At 56.0% G+C, this 15,269-nt stretch overlaps 1 protein-coding gene across 8 annotated transcripts in view; it reads left to right on the plus strand.

Moving 5' to 3' along the window:
* The window catches only part of NFATC1 (nuclear factor of activated T cells 1), a 128,035-nt gene that overhangs the window by 31,160 nt on the left and 81,606 nt on the right, over positions 1 to 15,269 (plus strand). For all 8 annotated transcript variants that reach the window (XM_087439371.1, XM_087439373.1, XM_087439372.1 and 5 more), the window contains exon 3: positions 2,194 to 2,353. In XM_087439371.1, coding sequence (XP_087295497.1) covers positions 2,194 to 2,353 — 160 coding nt within the window. The remainder of the gene's footprint in view (positions 1 to 2,193; positions 2,354 to 15,269) is intronic.

Raw genomic sequence — 15,269 nt, forward strand, 5'->3', positions numbered from 1 at the left:
TTCCTCCATCAGGAAAACTCTCTGCTCTTCATCGTCACTCAGAAGCGACACCGGCGTTTGATGGTGACGGCTCTTGTGCTCAGCCCCCTGACTTGGGCATTTCTCCCGTTCAGGGCAGACATGGATTTTCAGCCCACACACATATTTATCCCACTCTTTTTGGTCAAATTATTGAATCAAACTTCTCTAGAGATCATGGAGGTGGTGCTTAGTGAGAAACATGGGGGCTTGACCCTGGGCCTCCAGGCTTATCAGCATCTTGTTGAAATCGAGTCAAAATGTGAACAGCAGACAGGAGCACGGAGGGTGGGCTCTGGGCTGGCTCATCTTCTTTCCTTCTCTTGTCTGCTGAGGACATCTGGGCTTTGGGTTGGCAGTTGAATAGAGGACTTGTAGTGAAGTGTTGCTCCTGGAATCCAAGAGATAGACTCCCGGAGGGCGGTTCCCGGGGTTGGAAGGCCTCCCCACGCAGGACTGTGGTTTTAGAGCAGAGCAGGCTGGACGCAGGGGCTGAGGGGAAACCGTCTCAAAAGGCTTCTCCCCTCCGCGGAAAGACATCCTGCGTCCTGAGAGAGGTCTGGTCTCCCGGCCCGGGGGTCTGCCTTGTAGATGCTCCAGGCCGACTTCCATCGTATTTGTCGTGGTTCCAGTTAGGCTTCCAACTCTGGCTGCCTCTACACACAGACTGAAGATGCGGCCTCTTCTCAGGGTTATTGTCTTTGGTCCACCAGGCAGAGGGTGAGGAGCTGTGCACTCAGGCTGGAGGCGGGTCAGCTGGCCCAGTGCCTGTACAGAAACTGAAATGGTGATAGCGAGGCAGTGGAATGCGCCCTCACGTCGGGGCCCGGGCTGTGACTGACCTCTGGAAGTGAAGGTGTCTTTAGGGCTGTGTGTGGTGGGAGCGACCAGGGCGGTCTCCATCCACCTCGTGCGTGGGGTGGCCTACAGTCTGCACCCGTCGTGGCTGTAAGGGAGAGTCGGTTCCCGGGCGGGGGTCTGGGCCTACTCTGGGCTCTGCACACGTGGGGACATGGATGCCACGCGAGCACCGTCCTTGACGGGGTCGGATGGAGCAGTATCTCTGTCTGGCCTAATTCTGCCACATCTGAGAGGAGGAGAAGGGAATGGTTGTCAGTGTTGCGACAAAGAGCCCCCAGGAATGGGCTCTGGTTGCAGAAAGGCATCCTGAGTGGACTGGACCCCGGCTCCTGCAGGGACATGACCGCTGGTGTGTGTGGATTGTAGCTTTTTATGGTCCACCTTTATCTCTTTAAAGGGCAAGGCCCTGAAGCATGTTCTGTAGGGAGATTGGGTCCTTTGGTGGCACCAAGATCTGGTTTCAGCAGCAGATCGCCTCCCCGTGCAAAGCCTCAGTTTCCTCCTCTATACGATGGGGCCATTGGCACCCACCTCCAGTGCCATGAGGCGAAAATGAAGTTCCTGTGGGCTCCGGGGACAGGGCCTGGCACATGTCACACACTCTCCGTTCCCCTTGCCAGCACCGACGTAACAACCAAGCTCACAAAATGGGCCTCGTGTGGCCGCACAGCCCTTACCTCTGTTCTTGCTGATCTTTGACTCTCGGCCCCTTCTGCGCCCTTGGCTGGCAGGCTCTCTCATTCGTCTTGCATGAGTCACAGAATTTAGGGGGCTGGGGTGGGTCACTGCAAACCTTGTCTTCCCAACCCGCCATTTTATGAGGGGGCCAGCCGCATCCCAGACAGTGAAGTTCTGCCTCACGGCTAGTTAGTGGGACAGGGGAGATTAGAACCAGGCTTCCTAGTTCTCAGACCAGGGCTCGGACCTCTGTGGTTTTAAAAAGATCTTCAATTAGTTCTGGAACCTATCTTCCTAGGGAGGTTAAATAATTTATACAGGCCTATCAGGAAGGAAGGAAAATATTTTAAGGTCGTGTGTTGAAAATGTTTCCATCTTATTCAAGAAACTTATCGTAAAGACCTGACGAGGCTCTGGCCGGACGTCATAATCAAATAACCCCTTTACAAAGAGGTTTACAAAGACTTCACAAAGACTGTCATGCTACTTGTGTCGGGACATCGCCCTTATTGGCGGGAATGTGAATGTAAGGTGGTGGAGGGGGACTGCTCGTTGTGGCCCCGAGTCCCAGCCGGGCACCGAGGTTGGAGGGGACGTGCAGGCGAATGGTTAACGCTCTGCTGTGCTCCCTTGCAGCCCGTCTCTGCCCGCCCTTGACTGGCAGCTGCCGTCGCACTCGGGACCCTACGAGCTGAGGATCGAGGTGCAGCCCAAGTCCCACCACCGAGCTCACTACGAGACGGAGGGGAGCCGGGGGGCCGTGAAGGCGTCGGCGGGAGGACACCCCAGCGTGCAGGTACAGGGTCTGCTGCCTCTAGCCGTGTTCCTGCTGTGGAAGCAGGAGCGGGCCCGTGTAGTCCAAAGGCCACGTGGCGGCAACAGCTAATAGTGCTTTTCTTTTTCTCTCTTTAAAAAAAATTGTCATCTCCCAACCAGTTGAGCTAAATGTTTTACATGTGAGCTTAGTCCTGGTTTCCTCCTCCAAGTGTGTGACGGCCAGAATGGGAGTGCTGCGTGGTTCTTATTTCTGCTGCTGGTGGGTGGGCTGTGAGCACTGAGCCTCAGACTCTGTAACAGTGGAAACTACTCTCCCGTGCAACTGCCCTGGGGAGGCGGGTGCTGTCTGGAAGACGGGCCTTGGGGTTGGGCAGCGTGGGCCTGGCCTTGGTCGGGAGGACTGGACCCAAGGATGTGGCCGGTGGGTCTTGATTCAGTGAGGTGGCTCAAGGGCGCAGCACGCAGTTTGGAATCCACCATTGCTTTGTCTAGATGGACAATGCCTTCTGTCCTGTGCCCTCCTGAGCAGTCATATTTGACTCAGGAAAGACATGGGAGAGGGAAAAGAGAAGTAAAGGAGAGACAGCTTGGCCAAGAGGACGCCCAGGCCACCTCGAGGACCTACCTCACTTCCGGGAGGTGGCCAGTGGGCAGTGTGGGCTGGGGGCTGCCTCTGTGCCTCTTCATCAGCTTGACCCTGCGTGATACTTAGGTTTTAAGGTGTCCTGGAATAGGAAAACTTAAAAAAAAAAAAAAATATATATATATATATATATATATATGACCCTGAAATAAAAATGTTTTATTTTTGAGGACCCTTTCTATAATAAATCTGTAGAGATAAGGTTTATCAGAACCAAGGAGAGAAGCTTGTGTCTCCCAGGTCACGTTGCTTACTCTCGAGAAGCTTCCGTTTGAAAGAAGCTTCAGCTGAGAAGTTGGAGGTGAACTCGGCTGCAACAGTTGTTCCTCAGGTTCCTCATCAGGTTGTGTTGTGTTGTGTCTGCCCATTCCCGCCACAGACTTTGGCCAAGTGTACTCCACGTGCAAGGTGATGCCCTCTCCCTCACCGCCCACAGGTGACAAAGGCCTCCTTCCCTTGATGCTCCCTGCCTGGGGAGAGATAGACGATGGGCACAAATCGTCCAGTTGAGTGATCAGGGCCACGTAAAGAATCAAAACCAAGGGGTGTGCTCGGGATGACCCTCCACTTCAGATCTGGGCTGGGGAGGGTGTTCCTGAGGGAGGCCTCCAGCCCTCCACACACGGTTCAGCCTGGCCCCGGGCAGAGCCGAGCTGAACGGAAGCCCACGCCCACCTCTGCCGCTTCCTTTGCCCCCAGTGCCACCAGCTCACAGAGCAGGGTAAATAGGAACAAGTGTGCGACGCTGCTTGGCCACGGCCGCTCCTAACCCAGCACGCCCTCGGCTTCTCTCCTAACCCAGTGCTCCCTTGGCTTCTCGTGTAGACTGTCTCTCTACCCCTACCTAGTACATTGGCCCTTTAACCATTTGCTGCCTGGGCTGCTATGCCAACCATTTATTGGCTGAGATCCTCTGGCGGGTCTGCATCAGCATGTCTCCCAAGAGCGCAGCAGTGAAGAGCCGACTGAGGGTCTCCTTGGCCAGTATTGAAGATATGCCCAAAGCAAGTTCCATTTACCTGGTGCTGCCTTGGGTTTGGATATTTTCAGTGGTTGATTTTAGGGACCTCATTCTTTCCTGTCTAAAGCCTTGGACCCTCTAAGGCCGTGGTTCTCAGGGTGTGGACCCATGACTGGCAGCACCAGGCACTCGTGAGAAATGCAGGTTCTCTGACCACCCTAGACACTGAGAGACTCTGGAGCTTGGGGGTGGGGCCCTGCAGTCTGGCACCCCCAGAGCGAGGACCTTCTGTGAGGTGTCAGGCCCCGGGGTGCTCTGGGGGATGGGCTGGCACATGGCCATGGCTGTGTCAGGAGTCTTCCTGCCCGAGTTTTGGAACCGAGTGCGGGCTCTGTCAGAGGTGACTTGGCGCTGTTTCCCTGCCGAGACACTTTGGGAGAATATGGGTTTTTTGGCGTTAGAGTCAGAGCGTTCGTCACCTGGTGGCCAGGGGTGCGCCTTGTAACCGCGACAGGACAGGTATCATCTGCCGTCCTGAACTTGTCGCCCTTCTCCACCTGGGAAATAAATGTGAGCCTCCAGGTGGGCCGTTTCGTGGGCCGCAGCGTTCCTTTGCTCGTACATGTGACCTCGTGAGCCTTAAGTCTCCCGCCCAGGCTCCTCTGATGTGACAGTTCCGGTGGAGACGACTGCTCTCTTGCCCCAGAGCTCCAGGCTGCACAGCATTGATAAAGAATGTTTCTCCCCAGTCGATGGTCCCGCCACAAAACTGGGCGCCCCAACCCTGTCATTTAGAGAATGATGCAAGCTGGAAGGGGCGCTCTGCAGGGCACCCCGTGTTTTCATTTTATTCCATTTAGATAAATAAAAAGCTACCGAGGCAAGAAGGGCACGGAGACAAATGGCCGTCTGCCAATGCAACAATCAGCGACGTGGAGTTTGCTGGAAGGAGCTGGGAGCGCAGCACTTCAGCCGGCGCTTGGGGACGGTGTGAGGGTGATATTTGTGGCTGCGCGCCTGGCGCCAATTAATACCCACTTGGTTAGCTGCGTGCAGAAGGAGACTCATCAGCGCAGAGCGGCCAGTTTGACATTTTCAATTTCCGCCTTCCCAGGTGGAGAAAGGTCAGACAATGCCTACATTTAGCCGGGCTGCATAACTGCCGGTGCTTAACTCCCTTTCTAGCTACGGTTTTCATGGAACGACAGTGTGTGGTGGCTGAGTGGAAAAGACATTACAAAGGTGAGGAAATAAAGCTGTTCAGGAAGGAGAAATGAACGTAAAGCAGCAGAAAAATAATGGCCGTATGCCCCCACTTTTGGTAAATTATGTCGGCAAGGGGTTCGGGTCCTGGAGAGGAGAGAGCCATGTGCAAACATTTAACACCTTTTATCGGTGAAACGCAGAGCTCAGGGCTGTTGGTGCCGTCTCTTCGCACTGTGGTTGAGGACTGTCCTGGGCGTCACCCTGTTGTCTTGGAGGATGAGAGGAAGGCCGGGGCTGTTTGCTTCCACCCTTGGCCAGTCATGTGGCCCAGGCCACGGATGGCGTTTCTCCCGAGCTCGAAGCCACCATCCCAAAGCCCACGCGAGCCCACTGCCTGCAGGGCCTCATGGTGTTGGGCTTCTGTGTCTACTGTCTAAGTGTCTTGGGCACCGGTGCTGTTCATCTGAGAGTGTAGACAACATAGAGAGAAACGAGATATTTCGGAGGAATTATGAATCTTGAAACAGTTTTTAAAATATCTTAGAAATGTCCCTTCAAAAATTATTTCCAATTAAATGATGGCAAAATGGTAGAGGCTGGTGATGGGTTTAAACAGAACAAATGCCCCCCCTTACAACTGAAACACAAAAAGAAAACCACACCCAACAGAAAATGTCAGCTCTCGCTCTCAGCATTTCTCATGTGTGAGAAATTAGTAATTAAGAGTTTTCTGATCTACCTGTGGTAAAGTGAATTTATGTCTATGCAAGTGTGAGGTAAGCAGTTAAAAAGAGGGGGATTTTGGGGATTTGTTTTCTTTTTCAGTTAGTGGACCACAAATTGGATAAAAATAGAATCTGCACATAATTATAAAACAAATGAAAATAGAAAACTCTCTCGGTGGCCGTGAAGGCTCGGTAACCACAGAGGCTGTTTCTGTGCTGTGAGTAGTTTAGCACATCCTCTGACGTCAGCGGCTCTCATACCGCCCGTCCTCCCCTGTCAGGAAGGACTGCGTATCACAGAGGCCTCAGCCGGGCCACAGATCACAGATACATCGAGAAAACAGCCCACTCCCACTGGCTGAACTGTGGTCACTTGGTCTGAGTGAAGCCAGGCTGTGGCTCCAGGGCAGACCGGGACCATTCAGAACCGCCTTTCACCTGGAGAGATGCAGAGGCCCATCGCTCCGGTTGGCTGAACCACGGGGCTTTCGCTTGATAAAAACATGCTGTCCTCCTAGTACATCCAGCTAGTCAGACTTTCTTCCACATTTCTAGAAGTTTGTCCATGAAATCAAAGTTAGTGATCTTCTGCAGAGTGGAACCACCTGCAGTGCCCCAGAGAGAGGGCTTAGTCACATCTCAAGCCTTGGCGAGGTGGGAAGGAGCCGCCCCACCCCATCCCCCTTTCCTCTGCATCCAGGAGACACAGCAAAATGCATAACCTTCTTTCTAGGCAGAGTCAGACTAAAATTGTAGATGAGGAGAGGACTTCAGCATCCATGTGATCTTGCCCCCCGTGTTCATTTGGGGACGCAGATGCACATGTGGCCTGCCCAGCGTGGTTCGGCAGGCTGGTAATGGGAGTGAGTGTTCAGGACTCCCCGCACTGAGGGTTCTTTCCCAGGCTCTCTGGAGTCATCGACAGCCCCGGTGGGTGTGTCTGGCAAATTCTCTCTGGGGCCCCGGGGCTGCTGTGACTGCCCTTTGGGTGCCCTTGGCTCTGCTCACCTCGTGAGCCGGGGTTGGGTGGGATGATGGCCGTCCTCTGCAGGGCACCAGGCTCCACTGACAGGTGTGCCCAATGGGGCCGCGGCAAGCAGCAGGGGCCCTGGAGTCTGTGGCCCGAGTTCTGCAGCTGGCCGCTGCTGACCGTCTTGTGTTGAGACCAGTGAGGAAGGGAATGTGGATTTCCCTGACCTTCCGTCTGTTGACAGACAATTCAGACACACATGGCAGAGTGTATCCACCTGGAAGGAAGGCTCCTAGCCGCGGGCGGGGCGGGGTGTCTCGGCTCCCAGCTCCCAGAGGTCCTGGAGCTTTCTTTTGCGTCATTTTCCAGCCCACGGTCCCTTCTGTTCTGGGTCTGGCCCTTCTGCCATCAGTTCTCTGTGTCTACATCTGGGGCTGCTGGTTGAACAGGCAGGAGCAGGCCCCGGCGTGTCGCTTCTGACAGAAGACGCAGAGCGCCCGTTCTTGGCGCGTCTGTGCCCTGGCAAGCATCCCCGAGGTGCTGACAGACAGGACCAGGGGATGAGCGTTCTGGTCCTGTTTCTGCTGAGCCGCTCACTTCCCTTCCCCTCTCCCGCCCCCTCATGCAGCCCCACTCAGTGCTCGGACAGCTGGCTGTGGCTGGTCCTCCGAGGTTTCCGTCAGTGGTTCTGGGGGAGTGGGAGGTGTCCCTCCAGCTTCTCTCGGGGAGGGGACAGCAGAGGGAACCATCGGGCCTGCGTGGAGTTTGCCTTTCGAGGGAGATGAGGGAAGACTCATCCTCCTCCAGCATCCCTACTAATAAACCTGAGAATTGTGTCCCTGAGGAGCCCTGGGTTCCCGTGCTGCCACCTCCTTCAGAAGAGAAACTGAGGTCAAGGAGGCTGACTGGCTCGCCACCTCCTGTACTCTGGTTATTTCGGTTTCTCTTTTGTTTTTCTGGTGTGTCCTTGTCTCCCTTGTCCTCCTGGCCGTTTCCAAGGTCGCATTCATCCCTCCTCCCTGCCCTCTGTGCTGCGTCCTGACAACCGGTCCCCTGTGCCGAGAGCAGTGCTCACGTGAGCACGTGGTGGGCAGACTTCCAGAGGACCCATCTGGGAAGGTCCCCGCCTTCCGGACCCTGCAGGGGCACGAGGAGTGACCTGGGGGATGTCGCTGATCTCTGACCCAGGGGTCAAAGAATTAAGCTCTGTTTACCAAGTCACCAAAATAACTTGCTCGATGGCATCTAGCCCATCAGCCAGGAGGTGGGTTGTGTGAATAATTAATAGGTCACTGAAACATGACACACGGCGAAGGCTTTGTCAGTCCTATACAGCATTTTAGGTTTGTAATTTGTGTTCTTGTCAGTCGGTGGCTCCTTGGTCAGTTATGAGTGACCAGCATGAGCCCTGTCTGGCCCACGAAGGCACTGAATCTGGAGCTGAGGGCCAAGTGACCTGGCGGCGGGGCTGGGCGGCCTCGGGCCTTTCGTGGTCTCAGGGCCTCTCCTTAGGGTGAGTGGCTTTTAGGCGTAACTTTGCCCCATAGACCACAACACGTATTTTTCTATCATGTCAGACGTTTGAGAGCTGAAACCAAGGAATGAACACACCAGGGAACAGCTCATTGTTTTCAGGTCCTTAAATCCAGCATTCAAGTGGGGCTGTTGTTATGACCCCTTCTCACTTTATGTGGTGCCCTACCCCCCCGCTCCTCTCCCCTCCCCTCTCTTCCCCAGGTAGAAAGGGTCAGAGACTCTGGTGCTGCCAGAAGCAGGTGCCTCGGGGTGTTTGATACTGAGGACAAGTATTGACTCCCCCTTCTGTCCAGTGTCCACAGCATGTCTTGTTTCACCCAAAGCTTCGCTCCATTTTTTCTTGTTTGATTTGTCATGAGTAGGTATCTCCATCTCCTTTCAAGACAGGATATTAGCCTGGAAAGCCACGGTTCTCACAAAAGCCATAGAAATGGATGTTAGTGGAATTAGTTATTATTTGATGGCAAACCTACTTAGGCCCAACCAGGAGCAGGGTGTCGGAGAACCACCAACAGCAGCAGCTCTGCCCCAGCCCAGGGCCCCACGCCCGGGAAGGGGAACGCCACGTGATGGGAATTAAAATGCAGGTCTGACCCAACCAGACCCTGGCCAGCCACGCAGCCAAACGCCGCTGACCTGCCCGAGGTGTGGATTAATTTTTCATGGGTCAGCCTCAGCAGCGGGACCTCTGCCCTCTACTCTTTCAGCCGTGTCCAGGTGGATGGTCGTTTCCTTCCCTGGTCTGCCCAGGACACAGCCCTGAGGGACGTCCCACCGTCGTAGGTGCCGTCTCTCCCTCGGCACCTGCCGCCCATACTCTGTATGTGTGTCGAGCTGACTGCCGGTTTTGTTCCACTGACACAAATGGAATCCACGGCAGTGCCATGTGCGCAGATTCATTGCTCCCTGAAAAATGTCAGCCTTTATGACAAGTGAGGATTTGCCCTTTATACTGCTTCCTAAAGCAGAGCCAGAGGTCCTCACTCCAGAATTGAGCGGTAGAGACGCTCCTCTGTGCTGGAAACACGTTTAGTGGAGCAGGCGGCGTGGTGTCGATGGAATTAAGTTGGCCAATAATACTTGAACAAGTAGTTGTATTTTGTGTGCTGACACCTGGCAAAGGCATGCGATCTCAGTTCGTAATGTCGATTTTTCAACGCCTATTTTAGAGTTTCATTGTCCAGCAAAACTGACAAGTACAGTTTAAGTTTCTCTTACAGCCAGTGCATCACTGAGACTAATGTCTGATGAGCAGCTTAGCAGTGGAAACCCTTTCAGAGCAATAAACAGCATCGTCAGCCTCCAAAAATCTCCTCATTCAAAGCTCTGGTGTCTGGGTTCCAGGCTGCGGAAATTTCAGAATAACAAGTTGCCTCAGGCAGAACCTCTGATGACTGTCCGTAATGATGCCGCGTCTTCCACATTTTTTCAGGAGGTTTCCCGAAATGTCCTTTGAGGGCAGCTCAGTGTCCTGGGACTGTTTTCGGTGGAGATACATGTTTACACATGCTCTCACATGCTCGGTCTCAGCCCCCAGGAAACTCACAATTGGTGCAGGTAGGGTGCAAGGGGAGACAATAGTGAGAAGTAATAAAAATAATCATAATAAAAATGACAAAATTGGGAAACCATGTCCCCAGCTGGCCCTCCTGGCTGACTGTGGGTGCCGTGGTCTCCCTGGGGGCCGTTTCCATGGGTGGCAGAGTCACAGACGCCCGGTGCCTGTGGGTGGGGGCTGGACCCAGCGGGAAATCCCTGCTCCGTTTATTCGGAGGTCGGGCCTCCTTCCTGCTGGCGAGCCCTCAGCCCGCAGCGCCTGGGCAGACTGTGTCCCTGGTCCCTGAGCCAGGCTCAACCCCTGGGGGAGAAAATTCTGGGTGTCGTCTCCCTGGGCCACCAGCTGGTGCAGGGCGACGTGGCGGGGGCGGGGGGGCAGCCACGGCGCAGCCTTGCTCTCCACAGACAGAGAAGTGACCTGCAGGACAAAGGTCAGGAGGCTGTGGGGACCCGGGGCTCTGTGGGGCCAGCACCTGCACCTGGGTCACAGGGTCAGGGTCACAGGTTGGGATTCGAGGCACCCACACGCCTGAGGAGTCAGGGCCACAGGCCAGCAGGCAGCGTCCACTTATCCAGATCCCCCTGGTTCTCATCCTTTGTCCTGCTGTGTGTTTTTGAAGACTGTTCTGACTCTGAGAGAAGGCTCTGGGTTGCAAGGATGCTTGCTTTCTGAGTTGCTGTTACATAACTGTTCCCCGAGCGGCCCTGCCCAGGCCCAGCTGCAGAGCTGGGGAGCCGTGAGCACCCGCCAGCGTGCCCCGGGGCTGGGTGGGTGCGGTCTTGCCGCGCTGGGCCTGCCACCAGTCTCACCTCTTCTCCGGGAGAACACTGGGCTCTTGTCTGTGGATGGAGAGCTTTGCTCTGTCAGCACAGATGGCCAGCGTGGCCCTGCCGTGGGCCGGGCCGTGCTGAGGCGGGACACACAATCGCGCCTTGACCAGCCGTGCGGGTGGCCGTCCCTTCAGCAGCACTGAGTGCCAGGGAGAGGGGCTGGCCCGGATGGCAGGCCGCTGTCCCGTCTGTGGACATGTGGGTGTCTGGCTGGCATTGCCACGTGCCAACGCAGGGAGCTCTGTGAGGTCTCCAGTGCCCTCGGCCTGCACAGCACCTCTGTCGGCCTTCGTGGCTGGGCCTGCCCTTGGCTCCCCTTTGGGTCCCTGAGAGCAAACACCAAGGGCGAGGCACGGCTTCCAGAGGTTCACCTTCATCCACCGCCCGCACTCAGGGAGTGGCCCTCGACCCCCTTAGTCCATCCTATTATGTTCACATTCAGTTGACCACGTCTTGCCCTATTAGAACTCGGAGGGGGGTCCCGAGGAAGGAGGAGATTCAGGAGCGCAGCCGCGATGACCTCTGACCCTGAGTGGGGTCCTGGGGTGGAGGAGAGGTCAGTGGAGACACAAGCTCTGCCTTTCAGAGTTCCTTGGGCCTTTCACCCCCTTCCCCCTAGCATCCGACCCAGGCCGAGGTGGTGCACGCCCTCCCACCCTGCGCACCCATTGAGTTTCAGGGTCCAGGAGACGAGCGGGCTGGGCAGCGGCTCCATGGCCTTGGGTGGAATGACCTCTGTGAGGAGGCACCTCCCCGTGGGGCCGGGCGCTCCCAAAGGGCCGCACCTCTGCAGCAGAGCCCCGGAAAGTCCTCTCTTCCGGAGGTTTAAGTGGCCAGGGCGCCTGTCCTTCGAGCTTGTGGGAGCCCCTCCGTGTGTCCCCCTGATGTCACCAGAGCGCCCAGTGGCTCTGAGGGTGCGGGGCAGCTCCGCCCGGGCCTGGTGTGGACCAGGCATCCCTGCGCACATTAGCCCTGCGGCGCTGGGCGGCGCAGCTTCGCAGTGACTGTTTCTAGACGTTTGCAGCTTCACCGTGATGGTTGAGCGGCGGCTCTCAGGATCGCTCCGGGTTCTGGAATCATCTGAGGTGCGTTTCCTGCTGTCATTTTGTTTAAACGTCATTTTGTTCCCAAACGGTTTGTAAGACTCTTGTGTGCTCCATTTCTAGGTTATTTTTTCCCTCAGCAGAAAGTCGGGGCTTCTCAGCGTGTTTTTAATTAGAAATGCTAAATGTAGTGTTTCCGTGCAAAGTGTTCTTTGATCCACAGCTAATGTGATTTTCTTTTCTCTGGGCGGCTCCACGCGTGTCTGTGTAAATCCTGTGTGTCCTCCTCGACGCCGCCGGAGGGGGGTGTGGGGGGCACCCTGCGGCATCCCACTGGCCGGATCCTTGGATGCCATCTTTGGGTCTTTTCTGCTGGTCACCTGAGTTCAAAGTGGGCGTCTCTGAGGTGTGAGCTGGCCCCGAGGGGTCAGAGAGGGGGTGCCCCCAGGCGCGGCCCCGGAACCCGACCCGGAGTTGGGAATCACTTCCCCGGAGGCCAGGCGGCTGGGCTGGGAGGGGACCCGGGTGTGAGGCGGTGTGTGCCGCAGGGTGGCCCGTGTCCCCTCAGAGCACAGAGCCGGTCGTGGGCTGTTGACGGTTGCTTCCCTCAGAAGGAGGGCCGGAGAGAGGCTGTGTGACGTAAGTCTGTGGGCAGCCGCGTGAGGTCCAGGGTAGGGCCGCCAGTCACGTGTGGCCCAGCTCAAGCTCCCCTTCTCTCCTTGGCCCCTCGGCCTAAGGCTCAGCAGGAGTTACCCGTTCACTGTCTGCTTAGTGAACATGCAGCCTCGTGGGGTGCAGCCAAACGATCTTGGTAAAAGCCTACAGTGTTTGTACGACACGGCCTCTCCAGCAGTGGGAGATTCTGCCCGTTTCCCTGTCGTTGGAGGGGCGGCTCAGACAGACCTCTGCCCTTGACACCATCCAGGGAATGCTCCTTCCGGCACCTTCTCTGGGTCAGTTGCTGGAATAGGAAGGGGGTCCCAAGGAAGCACAACCCTTGGACTGAAACTCTTCTTCCTTGACTTGCACCGACCGTGCTCTCTTCTTGCCAGGCCAGCCGACTTGCATTGACCATAGACAGAGCAGGGTGCTCGCCCTGACCTGCGCCTTTGCCCCTTATTCTGATCTGTGTGGACCCTGCCTTCCTGCCCCTGCCTGCAGTCCCACAGCCATCTCACTGGCGTCCCTGAGGGCTGAGGTCTTAACAAGGGGACAAGCTGGGCCATAAGAAGCTCCCTCAAGTGGTGTGCGTCCCGCTGGCCTTCCTGAGCACATGGAACACAACATCCTGGGTGGTGGTGACATGAGCTTTGCCAGGCCCGAGAAGAAATCTGGGCTTTTTAAGCCCCAGCAGGCACGGCGCTCAAGTGACTGTTTGTGCAGGCGAAGCATCGAGACCAGGTTCCCGGGTGCAGATGGAGCGGAGTCCTCCGTGTCTTTCTCGTTAAAGAGCAAATGCTGAGTCAGCTGGGCCGGGCCACAGGCACAGCCACAGGACCCTGCCTGTCCTTTCCTCTCAAAATCCTGTCATGGCCTTCCACCTGGAAGCCACGCTCAGATCCTGGGCTGCCGGGGCGGGTGAGGGATGGGGAGATTTGACTTCCACCTCCTGCCTTCCCGAGGAGCACGTCCACCAGTGAGAGCGGAGGGAGGAGCAGGTGCTTAGACGCCGCCTTCTCCCCCCGTTACACTTCGTCCCCCACCCCCGTGCCCCAATGATGTCAGAAGGGAGACGAGTGCAGGAGACAGAGGGTTGAGCTCCGAGGCATCCCCAGCCGGGGCGTCCCCCACGCTCAGAGACTCACATCCGCTGGAATGAGATACACATAGAGTCTAGAGTGAACAGGCAGTTATCAGAGGCCTTGAAAGGCTTCCAGTCCATCGTAAACTGTGACTGTCACATTAGTGGAGGTGCGTCTGAGCAGCAGGAAGACAGCTGTTACAGTCAGCCAGTGTGTCAGGAGTGCGGTCCCGTCTCTGGGCATGTACCCTTTTAAATATTTATGCAGGTAGGCTCATTAGACATGGCCTTCATCTTGTTTTTTATTTTCTACCTTTTCAGAAAGGTAGAAAAATTTCATACATAAAAATCCATAGAACTCTAGAAATGAACTCTTTCTCCTGAAAGGAACAATGGGCAGCATCTTAGAGCCTTTTTGGTGGTAGAACCAAGTCTGTGACTAAGAGCAGTTCTAATAACCATGCTGGGGGCCGCCTTGTGGGCCGTCAGCCCTCTAGGTTTGCTCTATGCCGTAAATCTAGTTTATCTGAGAATAAAACAGGTCTAAGTCATTAGTAAAGTAATTTCATTCATAGGAAGAATTCTTGGAATTAAAGTGACACTTTATGGTGTAAACTCAGTATTGATGTTGGCTCATGGTGCACACTCATGCACACGCATATTCACACACATGCACATATACACACGTGTGCACGCTCACACATGCGTGCACACTCACCCACATGCACACACACACTTCTATACACATGTGTGCACGCTCATGCACATGCACACACATGCTTACATGCACATGTGTGTACACACATGCACACACGTGCACACAGAGCACCATGGAAGCGGGGAAGATTCACCCCACAGAGAGCAGTCAGTCGAGTTGGCCATTCTGCGGACGGGGATTTCATGGAGCAGTGATGGCAGGAACAGCGGTGACCGCTGCCTGTTGAGTCCTCCTGGTGCTGGGAACTTGATCTGCACAGGAGGTTCTGTTCTTCCTCCTGCTTCACAGAGAAGTACCTGGCTCTTCTTGTCACCCAGCGATTATCAGAGGACCACAGTCTGCCTGGGTTGGCAGAGCCCGGAGCCGGTGCCTCCCTCTCCCTCTGCTGGGATGCGAGAGTCCACCCTGTGTCGTCCAGACCCTGCCGTGCTCTGCAGAATGAGAGGGCGGCAGGGTTCTGCTCGGGTCCACAGGGTTCCCACTCACTAGCGAGGCTGTGCCACCCACTGCCGGTCCCTGCGGGCATGCTGCGGGAGATGCTCCCGTCCTGGTCAGCCGCCTCTCTCCTCGAGCGCTTACCGAGAACCCTGGCAGCTCGGGTCAGGAGGTGCGGTTTGCGCACTGCTCACAAGCGCCTGTCCTCTGAGTCCTGGGGCTGCTCACACTTCATGGAAAGTGTCAGCACATCAGGTCGTGCTGCTCCGTGATGTCGCTCTGGGGGGAGCGCTGGGCCTTCCCGGAGTCGGCAATAGTGCGCCGGCCCCACCCGGCTCCAGCAACAGCAGGGGGTGGGGTCGTGGGTGGAAGACCCCGGGCCTGGTTCCTGTCCCCGCAGGCTCTGATCTTCCCTGAGGGTTTGGGGTTGACTGGAATTCCGGGAGGTCTCTTGCGTCGTCCCTAGGCGGCCAGCACGTTGTGGGCCTCTCAAAGGTGCAAGCCACACCTCAAAGTGAAGAAACTTCCCCAGAATTCCCCAGAGGGTCGTGAGCTGGTGCTGGTGAGTC

This window comes from Ceratotherium simum, chromosome 14, assembly GCF_057802395.1.
Source record: "Ceratotherium simum simum isolate JZ-2026a chromosome 14, ASM5780239v1, whole genome shotgun sequence".
NCBI lineage: Eukaryota > Metazoa > Chordata > Mammalia > Perissodactyla > Rhinocerotidae > Ceratotherium > Ceratotherium simum.